This window comes from Curcuma longa, chromosome 20, assembly GCF_044706935.1.
Source record: "Curcuma longa cultivar G26 ecotype Majalengka, Jawa Barat chromosome 20, ITB_CL_G26_1.1, whole genome shotgun sequence".
Lineage (NCBI taxonomy): Eukaryota > Viridiplantae > Streptophyta > Magnoliopsida > Zingiberales > Zingiberaceae > Curcuma > Curcuma longa.
The window spans coordinates 7,903,488-7,930,342 of NC_133880.1; the positions used below are offsets into that span (position 1 = coordinate 7,903,488).

The 26,855-nt window shown below is 36.5% G+C and overlaps 3 protein-coding genes across 3 annotated transcripts; 1 reads left to right on the plus strand and 2 right to left on the minus strand.

Moving 5' to 3' along the window:
- Nucleotides 1–331: 331 nt before the first annotated feature.
- On the minus strand, nt 332–4,654 carry LOC141813977 (G-box-binding factor 1-like). The gene is made up of 9 exons (XM_074701981.1): nt 4,358–4,654; nt 4,153–4,242; nt 3,875–4,029; nt 3,744–3,801; nt 3,418–3,466; nt 3,104–3,336; nt 2,933–3,010; nt 713–838; nt 332–631 (listed from the first exon to the last, which is right to left on the minus strand). The coding sequence occupies exons 1-9, from the start codon at nt 4,562–4,564 to the stop codon at nt 569–571; spliced, it is 1,059 nt and encodes a 352-aa protein (XP_074558082.1). The 5' UTR covers nt 4,565–4,654; the 3' UTR covers nt 332–568.
- Nucleotides 4,655–7,123: 2,469 nt separating this feature from the next.
- Nucleotides 7,124–8,219, plus strand: LOC141813722 (uncharacterized). Its single transcript, XM_074701702.1, has one exon. The coding sequence runs from the start codon at nt 7,138–7,140 to the stop codon at nt 8,092–8,094; it is 957 nt and encodes a 318-aa protein (XP_074557803.1). The 5' UTR covers nt 7,124–7,137; the 3' UTR covers nt 8,095–8,219.
- Nucleotides 8,220–11,544: 3,325 nt separating this feature from the next.
- Nucleotides 11,545–15,170, minus strand: LOC141813951 (receptor-like protein 4). Its single transcript, XM_074701956.1, has 9 exons — nt 15,074–15,170; nt 13,675–14,730; nt 13,357–13,504; nt 12,963–13,034; nt 12,716–12,787; nt 12,325–12,396; nt 12,169–12,246; nt 11,875–12,059; nt 11,545–11,786 (listed from the first exon to the last, which is right to left on the minus strand). The coding sequence occupies exons 1-9, from the start codon at nt 15,153–15,155 to the stop codon at nt 11,662–11,664; spliced, it is 1,890 nt and encodes a 629-aa protein (XP_074558057.1). The 5' UTR covers nt 15,156–15,170; the 3' UTR covers nt 11,545–11,661.
- Between the last annotated feature and the right edge of the window lie 11,685 nt (nt 15,171–26,855).

Consider the following 26,855-nt stretch of genomic DNA (forward strand, 5'->3'; position numbering starts at 1 on the left):
AACCTAAATAGTTTGATTGTAATCCCAACATAAAGGTCTCTCCTACTCTTTCATTTTTTTTCATCTCATCTCTTACTATTGCACCATAACTCCGGGGCTAAGATGAGTTCAATCTCATGTTCATAGAAAGCATTGCTTCCTCTGAATATAATCAAACAATCATAAACAAATGGGGTAAAACCATCAACCATTTTATATCGAGAATTATATTCCAACAGTCATATTACACGAGAAATTAAAGTAAAATTAGAATTCTAACGCACACTTTCCTCTGAATTTTTCACGCGGAATGAACTTCCACACATCTAACACAGCTTGGCACAAAAAAGAAAAAAAAAATTAAACTGCAACTCTTTTAATGAAAAGGTTAAAGTGTGCCACTTGATTTCCCAACATATATAGCCATCTATATGAAATACCCTCTTGATCAACAAAAAATGAGTCAAGAGTCCAACGCCAGTCGATTGGACGAAGAACAAAGGTACCAAAAAGCAGTACTATTAGATCAATAAGAATTTGATTCGGTTTTGGAAAAGTTGACTTACACATCACCTGATTGCAACTTTGGTCAGTTCATGCTGATGCTAACCTCAGACAAAGTCTCTGATCCTCTAGTTTGTTTTAGATCCTCCTGTTCCAAGAAATTGGTGCAGAATTTCAGAAGGAGATGCACGTACCCTCTAATAGGATAAAAATAAGGAAAGAAACTAACCATGATTGTTCTGTTCTCAGTTTCCATTCCCTCGCACAACTTCTTGAGATTTTGAAGTTCTACTCTAAGGGCACTGTTCTCATTACTCAAATCAGTCACTTTCCTTTCCAATTCTTCACATTCTTGCTGGTAAAAGACAACAGACAAAAAAGTACTCTCAATTTGGTTGTCAATATTTTTCAATAAAACTACTCCAACTGAATATTAAACATAAAAAATAAGATAAGAAAAACAAGTGTATGCATTTTTTTTCTACTAAAAATGTTAAGCATACCACTATGCAAGCTAATGATATCCTAAAAGAAGCTGCAAATTTGAGAGCTACCAAATAGGTGAGATAAGTGGAAAGTTGTAAGCAATATCTTGTTGTTAATGCTACTTTGAAAGAAGAATAGAACATAATCAGAGCCTGAACATGAGTGATTGATGTCATGGAATAAATTTGCAACAAAAAGAAGCCAAGTGTAGCAACTATTTGGAGTAGCCAATGTAGCCGATATTTTCCATTCTCTCCATTATCACTAGACATTTGATGGCCATCTTTGAACATTTCCATTTTTATCATTTAAACATAAGCCAGGATTTCACCTCATTTTCCCTAACTTTTCATTTTTCCCCCTCGTTGTAACTTATGCACATTTTCATGTTACAACATGCATTTCCATTTTTATGTTGGATCGATTAATGCTTTAGTTACTATTTCTTTTTATGTCTTATACCACATTTCTTTACTTTTTAACACTTGGAAAGAATAGTTTGTCATGCATGTTCATCGGATTTTTTTTTTCTTTTAGCACAAGTGATAGGATAGAAGAAAATACAAATAGAATATCAAATAATATCAGTTAATAATAAACTAACTAGGCCATTTAGGTAGATTATTTTCCAACAAAAATGCAAGTTTCAAACAATATGGATTACCAGGCATTGTAGTTGATTGCAAATTCATAGTTGCACTCTATAAGAACGGATCAAATGAACAGAACCGGAATGTGTAAGGTTTAAACTAGAAAGTTGGGACAAGAAATCAATTTATGATTTAAGCATATAAGGTCACTTGTATGGTAGTTAATTTCCCATGCATAGTCCCATATCTGAACAGTTCATATGGCACAAATGCCACCTTAATTTTCTTCAATTTGTAATGTAAAAGATTAAGTTCTGAAGTTATTGAGTTATCTTTTATGAATATTATTAGTGATATAGTAAGATCAATGTAGGGGTAAGCCTCATGTAGCTAATCCCAAATAGTTAAAATAAACACTACATAATGATCATAATATCTAGTTCAGAAATTATAAAGTTTGCATCTGGAATTCTAGTTTCTACACGTATAAAAATAATACTCTCATATTGTAAAAGAAACTGTGAACAGAGAAAGTCCTACAAGTATCATAGCATTATATAAAATAAATGCAAGGTGTATAACAAATGAAAGGTAGTTTCATAGACAGTTCTGGAACAAGAAAATAACAAAAAGACCGCATAGTTTGTCTGGAACTGTGATTAGCTGGTGTCACCTATAAATAAGTTTGAAAACACAAGACTGACATGTTAAAACAACCATCACATTTGAACGAAAGATGTGAGGAGCGATGCATCAATAAACCTGTAAACAACAGATACTGTGCTGATGTTTATCGCATTGCCATTTACTAATGTGTGCAGATAATTATTTGAATCTCCATGATAGCAATATTAGCCATATAATTATGTTTTCTTATGATTTTAAGAAGTGAGGGAACCCTTATAAAACTTCAAAACAAAGTGCAACAAAGTAGTTTAATATAATGAACCAGTTTAGATTATTAAACTATATTTACACAAAGATATCCTTCTCTTAGTTGATCATAACCTTTAGCTGCTGAGAGCACATTAAAGCAATCCAGACCATTGCATTTTCAAGTCTAATTATGCACATAATATCAAATTAAGTGATACATCATGTTATATTTTCAAATTTAACAATACCTAAAAGGCTAGTTAATTGGGCATTAGTGCTAATTTCTGATTAAGCAAGTCAATTCTACAAACTTCCATTCCTTTTTAGCACAAATTTAAAGCAAGATATAACAGGGTACAGACATTTACAACCCCTAACATTTCAAATAACTGATAAGGTGAAGAAAATGAACTAGAAAGAAGGAAATTGAGAAGTGCCTCATGCCTTAATGTAACAAAGCCAACGCTTCAGTAATCTAAAATTAAAAAAAAAAAAACCTGCTTCCTCATCCTTGATCTTCTAGCTGATTCTCTGTTAGATTGTTTTCGTTTCTCCCTCCTCTGTTCACGTTCATCCTGCAAAATTAATAATATTATTATTTTAAAAGAAAAGAAAGAAATGAGAAACTTAGATCATGGCTCATCATGCATGTCCTTCTCACATCGTACCATTATTGCTCCTGAATTTGTCCCATTAGGCCTAACATACATGGGGACAGATCCAGCAAGGGAAGAACCCAACGCGTCCATCTCAGTATTCATATTATTTTGAGAACCAGGCAGTGCTGCTCTTCCTGGGGCAGAGACTGGAAGTTTTTTGGCAGTTCGCATTCTTCCACTATAAGATGATTGACCGCTAGCACCATTATGTTCATCATTGCTAAGGGAACGAGAGGTTCCTCCTGAGCAAAACAGTAGAATGAATATGACCAGAATATTTGAAATTGACTAAGAGATTAATCATTTTTCATATAAAGATTTACCTTTTGCAACTACAATTTCATGATCTCTCTTTCCAGTTGAGTAATGTACCTAAATAACCAAGAATATTGTGTTAAGTAAATTTGAAAAGATATCGTGTTTTTTAACAGACAAGAGCCTAAGCAGTAACAGCATCAATACTGGTCCCAAAATACAACTGTTTCAACAACACAAAGGTAGATGAGGCATAGATGAATGCCAAAAGGAAACAAAATAGCCCCATCATCTAACCATAAATTGAAGGATTTGATTTTTCTTAATGCTTCGAAAGAAGTGCAACAAGTCACCTAACAAAACCTGAGAAGCAAGGGAAAATGCCCCTGCTTACCTTTCGTTGGCCATCGTCTCCTACAGTAGCAGACGACCCCTCTGTTTCAGTATGATCACTGCAGAAGAACATTATCAACAGAACTTGAACGAGAACCAACAACTTCCATTAATCCATTCCGCAAAGCTAACCTGTTCGAGGAATCCTCCCCAATACTGGAGGCTCCTTTACCGTTGTTATCTTTTTTCCTCAGAGATTCTCCTCCAGAAGCTTCCTTGCTCGCTGGACGCCGGTCCTTCTGCTCCGAGGGTCTCCCTTCAGTTTCAGTCGTACGGTAAGGCATGCCCTAGGCAATTACCCACTTACAAATATTATTTGTCTCCAATCAAAACCCCAAATTGAAGTTAAAGTTAAAAAAATAATAATAAAGCAAAGGAAAACTAAAAGGATGCATATAATATTTATCTACCACGTTCATCTGCGGTTGAGCATAAAATCCTCCGTGGGGGTAGAACGAAGCGTAAGGGATCGGGCTTCCAAAGGGTGGTGGAATCACTTGCTGGTAGATTCAATTACGAAAAATCCATCAACAGAAACCAAAAAGGGGTGAAAAGATCCAGTTTTTAACTCCGATGCAAGCCTTTTCCAACCCCACCAGGAGGAATTTTACAAACCTGAGGTCCCCAAACCACCGGCTGCCCCGCGGCGATCGGGGAAGCGGAATAGAAAGCCTGAGGCATCACCGCCGGGACTCCGTGCCCGTAGAAGGCGTGCATGGGGTGGACGGTAGTCAACGGCGTCGGTTGCGGTTCTAGTGGGCCCTTGGAGGGGGCTTCCGGCGACAATTTGGCGGTGGCGGTCTTCTCCTTGTGGGAACCCATCCGATTTCGCCACAAGTGGAAGCAGCGGCGTAGGACACGGGAGGAGGAGGAGCTGGAGAGGGCGACAATGAGATGGCAAGCGGAACTGGATCGATTTGGCCACGGAGAGAGATCTGAGCGATAGGGTTTTATTACCAGCGAGGATTGGATCCGACGCGGCGCTGGGAGAGGAAAAAGGAGCTCTTCGCCCACGGACCTACTCGCACGCGCTAAAGTTACGCGATGAATTTTCATTGGAAGACTAGGAATGGGACCCGGAGACTGTATCCGTTATCGTAAGGCGGAGCCCGCCAGACATGTTTAAGATGATATGAATGCATAAATAACGCAAGCCATATGTCGAGGGTGGATAAGAATTAAAGTCCAATAAAATATAGAAATATATATATAATCGACCTCATTTAGTTGCATAAGATTTATTATTATTGTAGTTGGGGTTACACTTATAAATATAGAGATAAAATGGTAATGATATTAAAAAATATTTTTAGAAAATAAAATATAATTTAAAAATAAAATTTATTTTCCCTTTAAAAGGCAATTTTATTGAGTTAACTTGATGAGAATTGATCTACTGAGCGCCCTCTCTTGAGTGCCTCTGGTGTGGAAGCCGACTTGGCTGGGAATTCAGTTTCTTCGTGCGCGCGTGGCAAGCAAAACCAGAAAACTTACAACCCTAACCTGAGCTCTTGCGATTTCACTTCTGCTCGTTCTCTTCCCCTCAACATCCTTCTCCTCTTCTCGCGATTCCAAACCCTAACTCGATCTCTCACGATTCCGCTTCTGCTCGCTCTCTTCCCCTCAGCATCCTTCTCCTTTACTCGTGATTCCACTTCTCCTTTGCTCGCCACCACCCTAAACCCTCGTCGTGCCCTCTGCTTGCCTCCTATTTCAAGATATAAGAAATCTTTTCCCTCTGCTCTCTTCTCCTCTGCTCATCGCTGTCTTAAACTCTCACCGTGCCCTTTGCTTGTTGTCGTCCTAAACCCTCTTCGCACCCTCTGCTCGTCGTTGCCCTAAAGAAGGTATGCATAAGGGGGCTTTTTCATCATCTTCTTCTCCTATATTTTTTCATTAGTTTTGTTCTCTTTAAGCTCTTGTGCTAACTTAAGCGTTGGAATGATCCTGCCGATCTCCTTCCACACCCATTCCAATCTCTATGTGAGTATTGCAGATCTTTCTATGCCTTCTTCATCCTTAATCAGTCAATCTCTTCGTCCTCAAAGTCTACTACTGATTCATTAGACCGTGATCTCATATATATATATATATATATATATATATATAGTAACTTTTGACCAAAAGTATTATATATTTTAAAATCATTTAGTCATTTTAAAAGTAAGATAGGCATAAATTGATTACTAAAGTATATCTATATATTCAGATTCCAAGTTTTAGCAAAAAAAAAAAAAGAACATAGCAATTTTGATTAAAATTAATATGCATGATTATTTTGAGTCGTTTAATTTTTTTGAAAGCCGGAATAAGACTCGCTCTAATGATCTTTTAGAATGCATTTATATGCTCAAATTTAAAATTTAAATATAAAATAGTCGTACAATCATTTTGAACTAAAGCTACCACATAGATCCATATATTCACTCAAAATTTGAGTAGAAAATGATTATACCTATTTTTGAATTGTGTGATCACCTTCTGAGTAGATTTCAATGATCTCCTATAACACAATTATATATTCCGACTCAAATTTTAAACAAAAATAATTATGTAGTAGTTTTAGACCACAATTAGAGTGATTAAATGGACCAATCTATGGTTGAGCGGGCCACCCTATGACAATCCCATCATATGACGGGGCGGGGCAGGTTGACTCACCAATTTAACGGGTTGAAAAATTTCTAACCTAACTTAACTCAAGATAGGTCACGGGTTAGGCGGGCCAACCCACGGGTCTGTTAAAAAATAAAAAATATTAAAAAATCTAAGTTTGAATTATAATTTAAATTGATTAAGTTGAAATTTTAGGTTTAAATTATAATTTTTAAATTTGAATTATAATTTAAATAGATTAACCCCACTAATTCATTGAGTTTTCTACTTTAATTTTAAATTTTAAAATAAATAAATAAATTTTCTCAACCCGCGGGTCAATTTAAGCCCACCGCGGGCCAACCCACGCGGGTTGCGGGCCTAGGCGGGTCAATCCATCTGAACCCATCTCAAAATGGATTGATAAAGTTTTAACCCAACCCGCCTAAATTATTTGATAGGACAGACCAATCCGGCGGACCTAACCCAAGTTGACGGCTAAACCACAATTGTTAAATGATTTATTTGATATATATTTTAGAAGAGTGAGAATAAGTTTATTCACGTACATTTTCGTTGGCCACCTAAAAAATTCATATGATTTCTTTTTCTAAAATAAAATGGATAAAAATTTTATATATATATATATATATATTATCAATTCAATTTATTTGTTGCTTACTTACGAAGGCATCACCTAGTATGGATTACCGGCCCACGAAGGCCCATTTTTAGGACAACCCGAAGATAAAGGAACCGGAGGAGGAAGAAAAGGGGCGAAGTGGTTAAAGAAGCTACTGATGGATCTACAGCTGGAGGAGCTGCAATCCCTGTCGGCGGTGGACGTGCTCCGGGAATCGGTGGCGGTACCGCGCGCCGCCCCGCGCACCTTCGCCGCCCTCACCCTCGCCCTCGTCTTCCCCCTCTCCTTCGCGGTCCTCGCTCACTCCCTCTTCACCCACCCCCTCCTCCTCCACCTCCGCCACAACCCCTCCGCCGCAGCTACCGACTGGATTCTCCTCCTCCTCTACCTCTTCCTCTATCTCCTCTTCCTCTTCACCTTCTCCCTGCTCTCCACCGCCGCAGTCGTCTTCACCGTCGCCTCCCTCTACGCTGCCAAGTCCGTCTCCTTCGCCTCCTCCCTCTCCGCCGTTCGCCCCATCTTCCCTCGCCTCTTTCGCACCTTCCTATGGGTCGCCCTCCTTATGCTCCTCTACAATCTCGCCCTCCTTCTCGCTCTCCTCCCCCTTCTCCTCGCCCCCTCCTCCCCCCTTGTTGTCATCCTCATCGCTCTCGTCCTCCTAGGATTCCTCGCCGCCCACGTCTACATCTCCGCACTGTGGCACCTCGCGAGCGTCGTCTCCGTCCTCGAGCCCCTCTGCGGCCTTGCGGCCATGACCAAGAGCCGCGACCTCCTCCGCGGCCGCGTCCGCATGGCTGCCATCCTCGTCGTCGCCTACCTCACCGCGTGTGGTCTGGTCGGAATTATCTTCCGCGCTGTCGTTGTGAAGGGCCCCCGCGAGGAGGGCAGCCTTGGCGTCACCAGCGTCGTCACCAAGGTTCTTATCGGCGGCGCTCTTGTGGCCGTGCTTGTTGTTGTGAACCTCGTCGGCCTCCTCGTGCAGAGCGTCTTCTACTATGTCTGCAAGAGCTACCATCACCAGCAGATCGACAAGAGTGCCCTGTATGACCACTTGGGCGAGTATCTCGGCGAGTACGTGCCGCTCAAAAGTTCCATCCAATTGGAAAACCTGTGAAAACCAGATGAGTTGCTATGTACTTTTAGTCTTCATCTTTCTCATTCCATCGTTTTGCCTGTTCTCACTCTTGAAAAATAATGTAGAGACGTGGTGTTTCTGATAATGTAACTATTTGGTCGCTATTTAACTTCTAGCAGTAAATTTCATATCGTCCATAGACTTTTCTAGTTGTTTGCTACTCAGAATGTCCATTTTCTACTGCTAATTCTTTAAGTTCTCTTTGTTCAATGATGTTAGTGAGACATGTTCAATCTCTGGAGGCATTCTCTTGAGTCTTGACTCAGGCCAAGTAATTTTTTCCATTGTGCTCTTTTATGGTTAGTTTTGCTGAAGGTGCTTACATTTTCCATGATTTGACAGTTGATCTGAGGTGCTATCCACTTGAGAAACATTATTATTAATTTATTGAGGTTGCTTTTGTTCAATACATGCTCTTGATTCTTTTCTTCAATATTTTAACTATGTTCATGCCTTGCTGCAACTCCAAATTGGATGCTGTTGTAAGTCTTGGATTACAGCTTAGTTATTTCAAACATATCAATCTGCTGAATTTGTCAACTCGAGTTCCCTGTTGACAGTGTTGTTTCCCTCCTAAACTATTGGTTGATCAGTATAGTCAAAATTGCCAAAGGGTTATATAACTCATTCAAATAGTTTAAACTCATCCAAAATGGGCTTTTTATTGTATATTTTATTCCCTTCTGTTACATTGCTTCAAGTTTCCTGTTTGGCATTTCAACTTGAAACACACTAGTCCTTGCTGAAAAGTAAACATGAACTAGGTCTTAAACCATTTTGTCCAAGTAATATAAACGCCTGAACCTAACTAGAATCCAGTTATTAATAATCGAACTTGACTTATGCTGGTCTACTAGGTACTCAATAGGGGTAGGGGTTGAGAATGAGTCATGATCAACTCTGCTAAGTTGACTCCATGCCATTAAGATTACTTAGTTTACTCATGGTCGAATACTTTAAATGAGGGGTTAATTATTAAGTATATCTCTCTCAACCTTAATCACTTTTAATAAATTTATTTTCACCTTTCAGTAATCAATTTAAACTTCATCAATTCAATCTATGCTGAATTTATTTTCCATTTATTATTAAATATTGACATAATACCTTAAAATGTGATAAACTCTATCAGTATAAAAAATCTGAAATATTTTTTTTTATAAAGAGATTAGAGATAAAATGGGAGTGGTAAATGAAAATTTCTTTTTAAAATATAACTTTTAACAAATTTAATGTCACTATTTAATTCTTTTAAATAAACATTAATATTTTAAAAACATTGGCACATACAAAATTACTGATACAGCCTTTTGTATAGGTGATCTCAATGAAGAGAGAGATTGAGCTAGAGAGCAGTCATATCTGTTGTCTTCAATAATCAATTCAGATCTAGATTGATCTTTCCGATTCCTAATTTTTTCCTATATGATTTTTTTTTTTACTCTCACACACAAGACACTGATGAGTGAATGATAATGACAGAATTAAAGACTAATTGTTGGATGCTTCACAGTGTCATCCACTAAGATTGATGAACTCCTTCCATGAAACAGAACTTTGACATGAACTTTACCTTTCACTACTCTGTCTTAATGCCATCAACAAGGTTCCACAGGTGAAATTTTTTGGAAGCAAAGAAGCAGAGTGAGAGATGCAAGGAAGAACAGCGCATGGTTTGATTGGGAGAGCTGATGGAGTCAGCAACGTTGGGTTGTGGAGTATTTGTGGATGGGAGCTTGATGGAGAATCGGCACAAGGTAACATTTTTGTGCATAGGGAGAGCTGATGGTTCCAGTATTTGTGCACAAGGTAACATTTTTGAAGTCACAAACTTACATTAAATGTTGTGTTAAAGTTGGGAACTAAAAATGCTTTTATCCTATCAATTATATGAATTCTTCTATGTTATTATTATATGATCATCTATATTTAAATGAATTATAAAATTACTATTTTAATTAAATTTTGATGCCAAGTTTCAAGGCATAAGCTACTTGGGCCCCATAAATCCAAGGTTTCTTTTATTTTGGAGATCTTGTGAAGACTTCTATCGAAAGTGAGAATGCTTAAGTTTACAATATCAATTAAGTTTATTTCACTAGGTTGGTTATATGAATATTTCTAATTTTTTCTTTTATTATATCATCATTTATATTTAAATAAATTTTATTTTATTTTATTATTATTAATTAAATTTTTTTATTTTTTCTTTGTTTGATGTATATATTTGTTATATTTATATCATTTTACTGAAGTATTTATTAATCGTCTAAACACGTTAAAATGCTTTGGAATTAAGTCGGAATAGAATTATGACAGCTTAATTTGCTTGTGATCAGTTTCTTAATTTTAATAAAGTTGTAACATGAGTTTATCATTTTGCACCTTGAAACTTGCCAATGACTATCATGAGATTTGCAAGTTAATTTGTTAATCAACTTACGGCAAAATTTAGAGGCTATGAGTTTTTTAGATTCTTAACTTTAACATCAGCTTTAATATAAGCTTCGGACTCTAAAATGTTAAAATCATAAATAAATTTATTGGGCACAAGTTGATTTATAAATTATCTTACGATTTGAAAACTTAACATTATGTTGGCACATAATGGTCGCAAAGTGATTTTCAAATCAGTTTGTCACCAAATTTTAGTTTCAAATTTTGAAAAGCCATAAATTTTTAATACAGTTTTTGAATCTAAAATCAGTCATGACTCCAAAAATATAAAAAATCTACAATTTATGAGGCATAAGTTGATTTATAAACTAGCTTATCTTGTTAACAATCAAATAGCATTTCATGTACTTGTTTAACTACACTTTGTCATCGCATCCTTCACCCATTCTATTTTCAATGAACTTTGAAAAATCTATTGAAGTCATCATGTTTTCTTATCTTGGTGGCCATACTTTTTTCGCCTTAAAATTTGCTATCGTTGCGCGATAACATCATCGGGTGACTACTTGCTCTAGCTGATCATGCATTCGCTAGCTTAGACGACTAATTGGTTCTTGGTGGAACATAACCACATCATCCATGGACTGACTACTCATTTGTTTTCCCTTCCATCCTTGATTCTCTTCTATTTATTCGACAAGGATGCGTTTACTAGGACGGAAGACAGGAGAGGAGTTGAAAAAGCAAAAGACTCACAAAACTACACATACATTTTCATGTCATTTCTCCTCCTCCCCTATTCCCTCCTATATCTTTCCATCTGAGTAAACCCATCCTAAAATATTGTCTCTAACAGCTTTTATGTTTTCTTCTGATAAAACTTCTTGTGTGTTGAACTCTCTTAATTCAAAAAGTTACAATCTAACCTTACTAATATAAAATAATTACTATAGTTGCAGTGCAAACATTAAAAGGGGTGCATAAACTCAGGCCTTCTCCTTTGGGTGTAAAAAAATGTTGCCCAAATGTACAATATGATCCATGTATCTGCAGCACCCAAATGCTCTTCTCTCTGTTGTTACTGCAATATAATTATGTTCCTTGAACAGTTCTAAGATCAAATGAGTAGAACCATTCTTACCCTGCCAGTTATAAGATCAAGTTGGATCCGCTCTCAGTGTGATTCTGAGCGGATTCGTGTTTTCGATGATGCTTTGCCATTTGGACGTCGCGCGTAAAATGTGTTCTTGCTTTGGCGTAGGGTGCTTCTCTTGCTATGACAAAAGAAGAAGAAAATTCATGCAAACTCTGCAATTTTACTTGTTTCTTTTTGAGTTTTGAATATAGAAGATGTTAAAGTACCGGCGGCTATCATTTGGGCGCGAAGGATGTTCTCTCTTCTTTTCCACCAGACGAGAACGATGACAAGTGCTAGAAGGAATGCAAACAAAGCCCCAAACGCAATGCCAAGTTTAGCTGCAGGAGATAGATGAGGGCCACAAGCTGGCAATCCAGGAATTCCACAGAGACCTGCATTACCAGTAAAACTGACACATTCCATCTCAGTAAGCATCCTCATAGTGCACGGCGAAGATTTATCGATCAATGCAAACCCTTAGAAGTTCACATCATGAAGTCATAAGAGAGAGTTCTTACTTGAAGCTAGCCCGGTGCAGTGGAGCTCCTCCGAGGCTTGCAGGAACTCTTCCGGATAAAAGGTTTCCATTGAGATTTCTGCAAGAATGAGAAGCAAAAATTCAGAATTGCTGAGCTATGTTGAATAAGAAATTCCTGCTTTGCAATCCTTCTTACAGTATTTGTAGCAATGTGAGCTGGCCAAGGCTCTCTGGAATTGATCCATTCAATCGGTTGTAGGAGAGGTCTCTAACAATGGAGAAAGTTGAGTGTTATGATTGTGAAAGACTAATCTCATAGCATCATAATGGTATCCTTAAAACATGAACAAGAGAATCATTCTTAGCATTCCTGATACTTACTACAGTGCCAGTATGCCTCTAGAGAACTTTGTAAAGAACATTTTGAAAGTATGAAAAGTTTAATCCTAAGAGAAGATGAATATTGAACTTTGTTCAGACAGATACCGAATGAATGAGTGACCGAGTGATGTTCAATGAATACAACCATTTACAAAAACTGCAGTGTATAATGAAGTTTTCATGTCAAGGATGGTAGATTAACTTACAGTATTTGCAACCCAGTAATATTGCCAAGAGAGGATGGTATTGACCCAAATAGGGAGTTCTCGCTTAAGTTTCTGCAGAAAATACGGAAAGAAACATGTAAATTGATTATTAGTTAGTAACTCCTTAGTCTTTTTCAGAAATAGGTATTTAGTAAATTCCAAAAAGTCATCTACTTAAATTGCTTTTTAGATGGAAAATGGAGACACTAAAACACACAAAAGACACAAATCTACTAGATACACTCACAAGTTCTGCAAATGTTGCAACGTAGCAATATCATCAGGCAAGGAACCTTTCAATCCTTGATTATCAAGACCTCTGCACATTAAAAAGAGCACATATCGTTAGCGTTCTCGACATTGTTAAATGGTGAAACTCTTCAGATATATGCATGACATTGCTCAAGGTCTAATGTCAGTGAAGATCAATTGGTAAGTAACTTTGTATGAACTTAAATCAGTGTCGTGAAGGTGCCGTGCCAAGTGGTATAGGTGATTACTTGAGCAAAGCAATTCTAAAACAATACGAAGAAGACAATACTGCAAAACTAAGCATGCAGATTAGGTGAAAAAAAATACTTTTTCAGTTTGTGTGAATGTTAGAGACTGATAGGGAGGAAAATAAAAGTTTGAGAAAGTACAATCCATAGATGACCCAATTGTTACTAGTGCTGTCGAATTGGCATTCAACTACACTCCATGGATGTTCTTGGGGAACACATGGATCGCCGTTCCAGCCAAAACGACTTGGAAGTCCCAAAGAGCTCTTCAAAATTTGCAAAGCACTCACTGCAAGAAGGGGTTTCAAAGATAGTTAAACTGCGAAAAACATGAGCTATATATGTGATTACCATTGATTCGCTTAGCATGCAGGACAAGGAATTCTGAACAAATGTGAGCAACAAAAACCAATAGTACAAAAAAAGATGCAATTTCTTATTTTACAAAATGAGATTTACCTTCCTCAGCTGAAGTTTTAAACTCTGCCAAAATAACCTCAAGAACCTCAATTGCACTTATGATCGCATAACTTCCATTCATACCGCGTAGCTCAACTGTGAGTGTCCTACCACTCATTTGGACAGTTTTATTCAGCACAAGGGCTACATAACTTCCCCCTGTCATACTAATAATGTCAACACTTTCAAAAGCAACATCACCATTTATCACTATGTCGAAAACTCTTTGCTGTTCTTTAGTTATTCCCAGATCGATCTCACAAAAGTGAAGCCACAATGAATAGTTATTATTTGGATCAAGGTCCATTTGGAATGATAAATCAGGCTGTAGATCATCCCCTACAATGGCAGATTGATATAACATCTCGGGGTAGTAGTTTGGTGAAACTGATGTGTGAGTAATATTATGTTCGGTCGAGATTGAGTGACCAGAATCTGCAAATGATGAAACTCCTAACCAGAATCTATCACCACCCCAGTGGTTGCCCCCGTAATCTTCATCGTATGCCGACTTCCCAGTACCACATGTCAATCTTGTTGCTGTTCTAAGAACTGTCCCCTTACTCCATATCGGACCAATACCATACGCATTGTCATCTACTTGAAGGATCTCAATTGTGAGAATGGATGGATCACCATGGCCAGTGCTATGAAAACAGGTAGTCAAAGATGTGTCGTTAGCAAATACCAAAGCATCCACAAATGACTGTTCATCAGTGGTGCTCCAACCGGACTGCAAAGAGTAGATTTGGGTACCTTCTATCGATACATCGAAAATGGGTTCACTGTCATAGTTTGAATCGTTGATGAGTGCAAAAAACAATCTCACTTGGTAGTGACCTCTAGTGATGTTACCAATGGTGTAGCAGTTCTCAGGGCCATCCGACAGAGGAAAATACCGAAGAGTGGTTAGATGAGGCTCGATATAACTAGGAATCTTGGCGTTCGCAGATTTTCCACCAGTGTAACCAAAGTCTCTCTGCCATAAGGTACTTGTAGGACTAGTAGTAACATCCTGTTGAGATCCGCAGCTTATGCGCATTGAGTATGGTTCTCCTACTCAAGAACAAACAAGTCAGAATTTAATAAAACCCAACAACACTTCTCTTTACAATACTTTCTGGGAAAACACCAAAATTTACTTGCAAATGAACTGAAAATTTTAACATAATTGCATTGTAGATCCATAACCATTTTTGAATTGCTGAAAGAAAAGAACAAATGTGATTCATTACGATTCCAAATCTCCTGCTTCTTCCACACGGATCAAGGTGAATAAATTATCACAAAGAAGAGATGTCAAGTTTGAGAATGTCGAGGAGAGAGGGGAAGAAAAGAACAAACTATACCAAAAGCCAGAATGAAGAGAAGAAAGGATAATTAGTTTATAAACTCTTACCATTTTGAGCAGCTGCAGTCCAACTAGCAGATAAAATGGTGGAGAGAAGGAAACACTGGTAAACAAGAGACCTAAGAAGCATTATTGCTGTTTGCAACTCCTGTTAATTTTTCTTTGCATCAACCCTTCAAGAACTTAATCTCTGGTAAAAGAAGAATAGAAGATTGTCCAAGGCATTGAGAAGGGGAGGAGAGTGCTTGCAGTGATTGTTGGAGCACGCGTAGATTTTTCTTCTGTTCTCTGCAGTGGAAGTGGGGATGGAAGGGAAAAAGGATGAAAAGGAAGGACTTGTGATCATGTTGACTTTTTTTAAAATTTTAATTTTGTGGAATCATAGTTTATTCTTCTTGGATCGATTAAAGTTAGTCAATTAATGGTGCAAATTTTGAGATATTGTGATCGTGTGCTGTCTGGCATGGAGTTGGCGAGCAGAGTTGACTAGGATAAACATTGGCTTGATTTCCGGCAGTCACGCCGGCCGGCACAACACGATTACATAAGAATTTAAGATGCGATTTCGCGTGAAGGGTGATTTATGGACGTTGGATTTGGAGGGGAGTAATCATTACCGCACGATTTGTGCACTTGAGGTTAATCCCGTTGTAATCAACGGCTAGATTGCAGTATGGACGCTACGCAGGCTTGTTTAGTGTTGGATGGGATTGAATTAAGCGATGGATAGGGTAAAAATCTACGACAGAGAATTGACTCCAGCGTGTTAATTTAAGGTGAGAAAAATAGATTTATCTCTTTACAGAGGGTTTAAATCGCATATCACATTCACTTTAAAATTCATCTGTATTTTATTTATTTATTTGATGATAAAAAATTTTGTGGTTATTATCTTTAAAATTAGCCGGATGAAATATCGGATTAAAAAGAGAGAAATGATAATTTTTACTATTAAATGTAAAATGACTCTTTGGCCCTTGTCTTTTTCAAAAGATTAACAAAATTAAATTTTATTTAAAGAAATTATTTTTTTTAATATATGGGTAAGCAAATTCAGAGTATTTTATCATTTAACATTTCTTTTTATTTATCATGTTTAACTAACCGCCAAACCTTATATGAGTTTTTTTAAATATAATTATTGTTATATGAAAATTTATTTTAAAAAATTCCATAATCGAGACTTAAATCAGGATATCTCAAATGAGAATTAAATATCCTAACCAATTAGATTATAACTATTTACATTTTTATATGGTTAATTATTTAATAATTAATTAATAATATTTTTTTATTATATTACTATTCTTAATAGTTGAAAAAAAAGTAAATAATTTCGTTCAACTTTGTAATTGTAATAGTTACTTTAGAGAGAAAGAGTAAAAACAATTTCAACCATTGGGAGAGATGATTTTTTTTTTACCAATTGAGATTATTTGATTGTTTTTTATCAATAATTACGATTTAGTATCCATTATTCTCTAAACTCTATAAATAAAAGTTTATTTCATTATTTTCACACCATCTTATCTACTCTCATATCTCAAATTTAAAATTTCGATGACTTTCAATTTCAATTATCCAATTATAATGAAAGAAGGTTCATCATTTCGATCTCAGAAGAGTAAAGAAATGATCAATCCGAATGATGATCATAATATTCAATTTATCGATGATACACCTGAATAAGTACAACACTCGAATTAACCTCCCTCATCTTCTCTTAAATCCTAAAATTAAGGTTAATTTTATTTATGATTTAACCCCTTAGTTTTCGATATTTTACAATTTGTAGCTGCTATAATATAAATGTTAAACCCTAAACTTTGAGGTCATAACTTTTAACTCAAATTAAATCATACAATGTACAATATATCAAATCAAAGTTTATTCATAGATTTACAACTGATTATGGGTGTAATCCATAATAACCCAGTTTCAAGCTCAACAAATATTATTTAAAGTCTTTTCGAAAGCTCCGAATAATTTGTCTTTAAAATTTTTTTTATGATGTAGCAGCTATGATTGTAGGTGCTGTAATACACCCGATTAGTTCAGGATTTAGGAAGGAGATATATGTAGAATAATAATGAAAATAGTACTAAATGATAGTTATATCATTTTATAGGGGTGAGGAGCCCTTTTGATAAAAAATCAACATATGGCGCTAGCTCCTTTGACAATTTGGTAAAATGGGTTGCTCTTTTGACTTTTACCCATAAGTAATATAAATATAAATATTTAATTTTTCTAATACAATACATGAGATAATTTTCTTTAAATTATTTTTAAAAACTTTTATTGGTGCGCGCAATTGACCTCTGGTCATGGTTAACCAAACTCGATTGTCCAAGCTTAAGTTGACCTGAGTTAGATTTCAATATTTGATCAATATAATTTGTTGATGAGAATGTGACGTCAAGTGGAAGGAGAGATTATCGGAGGAGGAGATTGTTGGTACAATTGATCTCGGGTTACATTGACCATGATTGATGTGAATGTGGATGTTTAAGCAAAAAATCAAGTAAGTTAAGATTGACTGAATACTTGATAATGGAAAAGTCTAAGTATGTCATGGTTGATCTGACGCTTAGGGGTTGAAAGTCTAATAGAGAGTTGGCAAGTAGAGAAGTCCAAATGAGTCATGATTGACTGGACATTTGGCAGTTAAAAGTCTAACATGAAGTTACCAAAGGTGAAGTCTAAATGAGTTATGAAGGATTAAACACTTGGCAATAGTGGAAGTCCAAACAAATCAAGGAGGATCAGATGTTTGACAATGGCAAAGTCCTAGCAGGTCAAGGAGCACCAGATACTTAGTAATGATGAAGTTCTAATAGGTCAAAGTTGATTAAATGTTAGACTTGTAAAGTCTTAGTAAGTTGAAGTCAATTAAATACTAGGTAAAGATGAGACCCTAGTAAGTTTGGGTTAATCGATACTAATCATAGGTTAAGTCAATCAGATACTAGGCAAGGATGATGCCATTATAAGTTGGGGTTAACCAATACTAATCATATGAAGAAGTCCAGAGATATGAGGGTGCCTTGGTATAAAGGTATTCAGTGTGAATAGTATATTTCATTATTATGAACAATGTTTAGGGTCTACTATAATGTTCAAGATTTCTATTACAATATTTAAGGTGTTTGTTGCATCGTTTAGGGTTTCTGCTATAATGCTTTTAGCCATAATAATCAAATCTAGGTTTAAGGGGATTTACTATTATGCTAAACAGTAATGTTTGATTAATAAGTTTGATCAATCAATTAATGATATTGTAGTAGTAAATGAAAAATTTGAAGCTCAACTGATTATACTATAACAACAAATAGAATATTTTAAAGTCGATTGATTTGAGATCAGTTGATTGATGAATCATAACAGTCAACTGTTGACACTGTTATAGCGAACAAAAAATTTCTAAGTCAACTACAACACTCAACTATTTAGGCATTAATCGATTAATAAATGCTAACAATCAACTATTCATAGTCAAATTAGAGTTGGTAAGAGTTGTTCTGCAAGTGCAACGATCGAATTCAATGGAACAATTGACTAATGGTGATGAATAGTCGAGTGATAGGCGAAAATCATGAAGTAAAAACCAGAGGTTCCGAACCAAGTTAAATTAGTTTGTCTTTGTGTTTATCATTTCTTTTATATTGTTTGTTTTCATTTTCGTTGCTTATTAACAAGTTGTAAATGAGTATATGATCGACGACGAACAAAATCGTAAATTGCTATTCACCTCCTTTAGCGACGACATCGGTCCTAATAAATTTTAAATTACTTATTGATATTGAAAATTTTAGATTTGCAATGACTATAAATATAAAAAATGATAAATCTGAGTCTCATGGACTCAATCTCTGGGGGTAGTCGGCCCGGTCCCACGGAAGTTTCCCACCGACCACCAGCAATGACTATAAATATAACATAACTTGAAGATATGTTTTAATAAGTTGACATATGTAATCTATTTTTGATATACTTTAATAAGTCTACAATTAACTTCTAAAAAACAATTCAATACTAAAACAATTTATATCTTTAAATTATTATTAAAATAATAATTGAGTCGACGAAGATTCAATTCTCATTCAAAAAATATTCATGCGTTTTTAGAAACAATTATTAGAATCAATCTATTTTTTGAGTGATTAATTTATTTTCCAAAATTTATCACACAGTTTTTAAACTATAATTTGTTGATTATATAGATATAATTTTTTAAATTCAATTAATATTTGTATAGTTTCTAAAATATTTTTCTTCAATTGTTATTTTATTAACATTCAATGCCATAAACTCATAATTTTAATCAATTAGTAAGAAGAGGGCAACTTTAAAAAAAGGGCACCCTATTCGAATTTTGGAGATAAAATCTTGACTTTTACTGCTTAATTAATTAACAAAGAGCAAAATACCAACGGTCCAAATTTGGTCCTAAATATAAAAGAGTAATGATACACTACATGAAAATGTAACATGATACACTATAGACCTGGGTCCCACATCCATGCAGTGGATCTCACATCTATATAGTGTAGTGTGTCATGTTGCATTTTCATATAGTGTACCATTTCTCAATATGAAATTCTAGCAAAGCATTGTGGCATGTTGGAGTCATGATAGGGTAAGCATTCAATGGCGGCCGTTAAGCATGCATGATGTAATAGGACTAAAAGGACCGGCAAAAACATCTATTCGCCATAAACGAATTGATGGAGCTCTTCTTTAAGCATCTATTCGCCATAAACGAATTGATGGGGTTGTTATTCGAGTAGTATTTGTGAATAATGGCACATGACTTTAGTTATTCTCAACAACTTTACCACAACATGTGGTATGGTAACGGTGCTACAGCATGTAATTGTGGAAGCTTTTGGTTCTTATGGAACTACATTGTATTATTACGTGCACTTCTCTTGGTGATTATGAAATTTACGTTTTGTTGGATTATTTCATGCACTTTGCTTGGCAAATGAGGTATTTGGTCCTAATGAAGACTTTAAATAAAAGGAATTTTTTTGTTGCTAAACTTTATTTGTTGGTATATGCTTTTCCCTTTTCTTCTCTAATTGACTTATGTTTGATTTAGAAAAAAAATTAAAAGTGTGCGCATCTCTAATTATTAAAATCATCAAAAGAAAAAACAGTCAAAAATATTGAAACTAGTGATGTCACTAAAAGGGATGAATAGCCAATTATTTTGATCGTTTGATTTCGTGTACTCATCTATAATAAATTAGTACATAGCAAAAAAAATATAAAATAAAATATAAACACATAACAAATCAATTTTTATATGATTTGAAATCTCCAATTTCCACAGTATCACTACTATATTTTCTATTTCTTGGATATCTTTTTAAGGTGGAAAACATCTTACAATTCTTGTTATTTATAATCAATATAAATCAAATGTAAAGATAAATACAAAAAAGAAATACAATGTAAACAAACAATTTACACAAGAGATCCTTGCTTTGCACACCTTGTGATTGCTTAGGATTGCCTGTTGAAGGTTTGGAATACAATATTACTTCTCTCAAAACCTCCAAGAATTGATGTGTGGAATCCTCCAAGAAACTCTCCTATATAGGCTTCAGATCGAGGATGAAATCGACTGATTGCCACCATCAGTCAATTGTTGACGGCTCTTTCCAACTCAACATTAATCGAAATGGTCGATTGATATTCAATTGAGTTTTAAAGTCATGTTTAAAACTTTTTGTTTACTCTTCAACATTATTAATCGAGTTCTCTACTCGACTGATAAAGCAATCAACTGATCAGTTGATTGCTAGCTAACAACTTGACTACTTTAAGCACTTCAACTACTCGGGCAATCGACCAATCATTCCTAGTAGTCGCCCAACACCCGACTACCTAACTACTTTGAGTGCATTAATCGACTAATAAATCTATATCAGTCGACTGATACTTCTGTCTTAACCTTATAAAGACTAAAATTTCACTTTATCTAGTATTTAGTTAACTTCAATCTACAAGAACTTTCTTATCTAGCATCTGGTAAACCTGAACCTGCCACGACTTTATCCTCCTAGCCTACGATCAACCTCGATTTGCCAAGACTTCACCATTGTCAACCATTTGATTCTCCTGGATTTGTTTGAACTTTCATTCTCATGCTTAACATCCGATCAACCTTGATCTATTAGAACTTCACCGGCATGTCAAGTGTCTGATCCTCTATAATCCACTTGGATTTCACCCTTTTTATATCAAGTGTCTGATTCTTTACGATCCACTTGGATTTCACCATTCTCATGTCAAATGTTTGATCTTCCATGATCAACTTGAACTTCATTCTTCTCATCCTTGTCAACTCCCTGTTGGACTTCCACCCGTCAAGTATCTGATCAACCATAACTCACTTAGACTTCGCTCTGGTGTTAATCTCTAACTGCCAAGTGTCCAGTCAATTGTGACTCACTTGGATTTCTTCTGTGCCAACTCTTCGTTAGATTTTCATCCACATGCCAAATGTCCAACCACCCTTGACCCACTTATACCTCTTTTTCAACCATCCAAATCAAGCTTGGTCAATCCTTGACTCAAGGTCGATTGCACTAACAATCTCCCCTTCTACTTGTCGTCAAATATATTGATCAAACCGAGCTTGGTCACCCATGATTAACAATCTCCCCCTTGAGAATATTGCTCAGTCATCAAACGTATTGTTCAAATATTAAAAACCAACTTGAGTTTGGTCAAACTTGATCAGAAGTTGATTGCACTAATAAAAAGGGCATCCACCATATTTTTTATCAAAAATATCCTTATTTCAGTATTGTTGTAGCAATTGTGAGTAATTGTTATAATGTGTAGCAACTACTAGCACTATAATGTGTTAAAAATATTATACATACAACACTTTTATATAAAAAAATTCACCAAATTAAACAATATTACCTAAGCTTGATCAAAATTGAAAATTATCATAAATTATGTAGTTACTATAATAGTATAGCAACCATTATATAATTGTTGTAATTGCTGGATAGAAGTGGGGTTGAATATCATGCTTCGTACATGTTTGAAATTCGTTTGAAATCAAAGTCATGTAGTGGAAAGTAATGACAGAATAAAAAGAGACACGGTAGTTTTATTTGGTTCGCAACCTCCAAGGCCCCAGTCACTTTGATTGCTTTCGATGAACAATCATTATTAACCTTCTTCTCAAAAGACAAGAAGACTCATTTCTTTTACAATGTCAGGTTCGATAACATTCTTATCGACCCTTAGAATAATTAAGCAATAAAATAAAATGATTATAGAAAGAATTACAACTAATGAGGCATTAGCAAATGGTAGGCTCGTTTGAACTCATAGTGGTGTTGCGACGTTGTTCCGTCATTGAAGCTCGAGTGCAATGTTTCTAGAGCGAGACAAGAGTGTGAGACGGTAGCAAAAATTGTATACTGAAGCTGCTATTTGAAGCCTCTTTTAAAGGCCATTCTGGGGGCCTACAACTCTTTTGTGTGCCTCCAACTCGACCTGATCCAATCCAACACCATCAGTGACTTAGCTAACTCCAGACACCTAGAATACTGACATGGTGAGAAGTAGGTGAAACTTCATCTGACTAGGACTTATCCTTGTCTGAGGGCTTGGAACCCTTCCGGTTGCCTGGACCACCAAGTGCTTGGAACTGATTCGGTCGCTTGAAATTCACTGTTCCGACCCACTTCCGATCTTATGTTTCTGCACCACAGAATTAGCACAAGTATAATTATTATGATTGACAACTTTTCAAGTTGCAAGTCAGTCTCCCAAAAATCTTAGGTTAGACCAACGTCTACTACTCTCCTTCCGAGAGCGTATGTTCACAACTCCACTCAGGAGAGTTTACCTGATATCAAATCTTGGTTCATCCGACCTGTTTGATCTTTTGCTTAGCTTGATTGTGACCCTCGGGACTTTCTACTAGACCTCTGGTCCTCAACTCATCTATACTTCCTACCTAGTATTCTTGACCTCTAGGGTTTGTTGCCTGATGTCTTCGATCTGCCAATACTTTCTGCACAGTCCCTCCGACCAGGACTTCCTTGCTTAGAATCAACTAGGATTTTCTTGTCTAGCCTCCAACTAGGACTTTGTCTTGCCTAGCCTACAGCTAAGACTTTATTAGTCGTACTACCTACACACTTGATAAGCACATCAAACCTCAAAAGCACTTAACTTAACTCTTTGCTAACATCAAAACTTATGTTCGATCATATGTTGCTTCTTGTAGCAACAATCTCCCCTTTTTATTATTGACAATATGGTTAAAGTTAAGTGAAAATATAGCACAAAAATGAAGGAGGGATAGAAAAAATAGAATTCACAGTAAGTAAAAGATACTTAAAGTAAAATATTTTTTCTTATTTTTTCCTTTCTCCCCCTTAATTTGATCTCTCCCCCAGAATTTATGCACAGGGTATCTATGTTTTTCTTAGGTGAAAGATATTTTCTTAACTTTTCCTTTTGATTCTTAGATAAAAGATATACACTTAATTTTTCCTTTTGCTCCCCCTTTGCTAAATATCAAAATTGGGGTGATAAGGCAAAAAAAAAGTGAAAATTATTAATTTTTAAGTAGGAAGTGTTAGAATATTGTAAATATAGCTAGGGGTAATTTGGTATCCTAATTTATATTTTATCTAAAATATATATAAATTAGTTCTTAGAATAAAATCTTGATTTATTTCCTAGAATAGAGTCCTAATTATTTCTTAGAATATGCCTTATAAATAGGCTTACCTCTTGTAATATTTAATTTAGAATTTTTTTTATGAAATAACATGGTATTAGAGCGAGGTTAGAGAAAAAAACCTATTCCTATTTCCCACTGCCCTAGTGTCGGTGCCACCTTTTCTCATCGTGCGACTCTTCTCTTCGACGTCTTCCTCATGCGCCGAAACCGTTTGTTGTCTCTGCCTAAGGAAGCGCCGCCCACCTCTAATCGCAATCAACCTAAGCGAAGCTGACTCTTTCTTGGAGATTCACCGTCCAATCTCCTATCCTCGTGAGCACCAGGAAGAGAGGCGGCATATGTTGCGACTCCTCCGTGTCATCTTCCGTCGCTGCTCCTCAGTGTCATCTTCCGCCGCTGCTCCTCAATGTCGTCTTCCACCGTTGCTCCTTAGTGTCATCTTCAGTCGCGTGCCGATTCTCCTTAGTGTGTTTTCCTCCAGTGTCTATTCCTGATGTCGCTGCTCCTAAGTGTTGTCTTCAGTCGCGTGTCGATTCTCCGCAGTGTGTTTTCCTCCGGCGTCTGTTCCTGACATCATCGACTGAGCTTTGCTCTCTTCTCTTTTCATGGCTACCTTCGGCACTCCAAAGTCAGATATCCCAATCTTTACCAACCATATCACTGCATCGCTCTCTCTGAGTTGTTGGATGGTAAGAACTACTCCTCTTGGAACTCTCACATTGAGTTTTGGCTTGTTGGACATGGTTATGAGACACATCTCACCCAAAATGAAAAGGATATTCAAGTCAGTGATCGTCCTTTGCGGAAAAAGGTTGACGCTCAGTTGTGTTGTATTATCTCAGCCACCATCCATCTATCTCTTACAGATGTCTTCTGCACTCATAAGACCTGCAAAACTGTTTGGACAGAGGCTCAACAACTCTTTACAAACACCTCTCGGCGACTCTAACAAGTTTGTGAAGATCTCATGACCATTCTCAGTGTCCATCAGATTAAGGATTCTATGTCAACTTATCTGGGTTTGATCTCTAGCCTTTTGTGTGACTTCAATGAACTGCTTCCACCTACGGCCGCTCCTATTGCAAAGGTTGAAAATCAAATTTTTTTTTTTTATGTCTTTGGCTTTATATGATCTATCCGTAGATTATTGTCATATTTGTGATCAGATCCTGGGTAGCCTCATAAAAGCTACCATGGACAGTACTTGGGCGACTCTCCTTCGTGTCCCTACCAAAGTCTTGACGTTGCCTCCTTCCGTTCCTATTGACTCATTAACATTGGTCTCTCAAAACAACAATAGACCTCCACCTCGTAAGGGTGGCAAAGGACGTCTTTGGTGTGATCATTGTCACCAATTAGGACACATGATTGATAAATATTGGAGTCTACATGGTCAACCTCCTCATGCTGCTCAGATCGTCCAGAGTTCTGTCGCTTATTCAACTTTCACTTCACAATTGCCATCGAATTCGACCCCACCGCCTTCCTATGATGACTTTCTGAAATGGTATGAGGATTGATAGGCTTCTGATTCCCCTGCTGTCGTTGCACACACTGGTAATGTCTTTGCTAGCATATCTCGCTCCTTGGGTCCTTGGATTCTTGATTCTGGGGCCACCGATCATATCATTGATAATAGATCTCTTTTTTCTTCTCTCTCTACTTTTGGTTATTTACCCTTTGTCACTATGGCAAATGGTTCTCAAACTCAGTCTCAGGGTGTTGATATTTTTCATCCTTCTCCGTCTCTTTATATTCATAATGTTCTTTATGTTTCCGAAGCTCCCTTTAATTTATTATCAATAAATCAGCTTACTCGGTCTCTTGATTGTGTCATCTCATTTACTAAAACTTCTATTTCCTTATAAGATTGGAGTACGGGAAGGATGATTGGCTTCAGATATGAGTCTCATGGCCTATATTGGCTTCACTAGCCCTCTTTTGTTGGTTCGGCGGTGATATCTCCACTTCTTATTCATGCTCAGTTGGGACATAGTCTTGATAAGTTGAAATAATTATATCCTAGTCTTTCTTACTTAGAGACTTTGTTTTGTGAGTCATGTCAATTAGGAAAGCATGTTCGTAGTTCTTTTTCTCCTCGCACTGTGAGTCGGGCTACGCCCCCATTTTCTTTGGTTCATTTCAATGTTTGGGGTCCGAGTCGTGTTTCTTCTACCTTGGGGTCACGATATTTTGTTACCTTTATAGATGATTTTTTCCATTGTACTTGGTTATATCTGATGAAGGATCATTCAGAATTGTTTTCTATTTTTTAATCTTTTTTTCATGAAATCAAAACTCAATTTGGTATTTCTCTTCGAATCTTGCAAAGTGATAATGCACGTGAGTATTTATTTACTCCGTTTTAGACCTTCTTAGCATCTCATGGTGTGTTGCATCGGACGTCTTGTCCTTATACCCCCAACAGAATGGAATTGTAGAACACAAGAATCGTCATCTTCTCTATGTAGGATTGAGTTAAGCGCTAGAGAGGGGGTGAATAGCGCTTAAGCATTTTTTTCCCGATTTTCATAAACTCGTGATTTCGATTACGTAAATCAAAGTATTGAGATAGTGGAAGACTAAGTAAAGTAAAAAGGAGACACAAAGTAAGAACACAAGTTTTTTTACTTGGTTCACAACCGAAGGCTGCTACTCCAATGCCCACGATCTATGATCGTTTCCGACAGGCAATTCACCGAGTCGTTCAGTCGACTCGAACCTCGACTTAAGTCGCCCGGAGTCAAAGACTTCAACTTCCCAATCTGCAAAATAAGTTAGTCCAAATATACAAAATACAGATTGAAAAGTCAGTTCTCTGAAATGATTTTTGGTCTTAACTTCAGGTTTCTAGTGAAACCTTGGGTTTGACCAACGCCTAATGTTCCTCTTTGGGAACGTGTCCTGACCCACTCCTCTCAGGAGAGTTTACCTGATTGTCAACCAAGTCCTCCAGACTTGTTGGACTTTCTGCTCAGCTTTATCCTTGGCCCCCAGGGTTTTGCTGCTGTGACTTGGTCCTCCAAACAGCCTAAACTTCACCAATCCTCTGGTCCTCCTGACCGTACTCGATTGAATTTTGGCCATGCTTTCCAGTCCTCC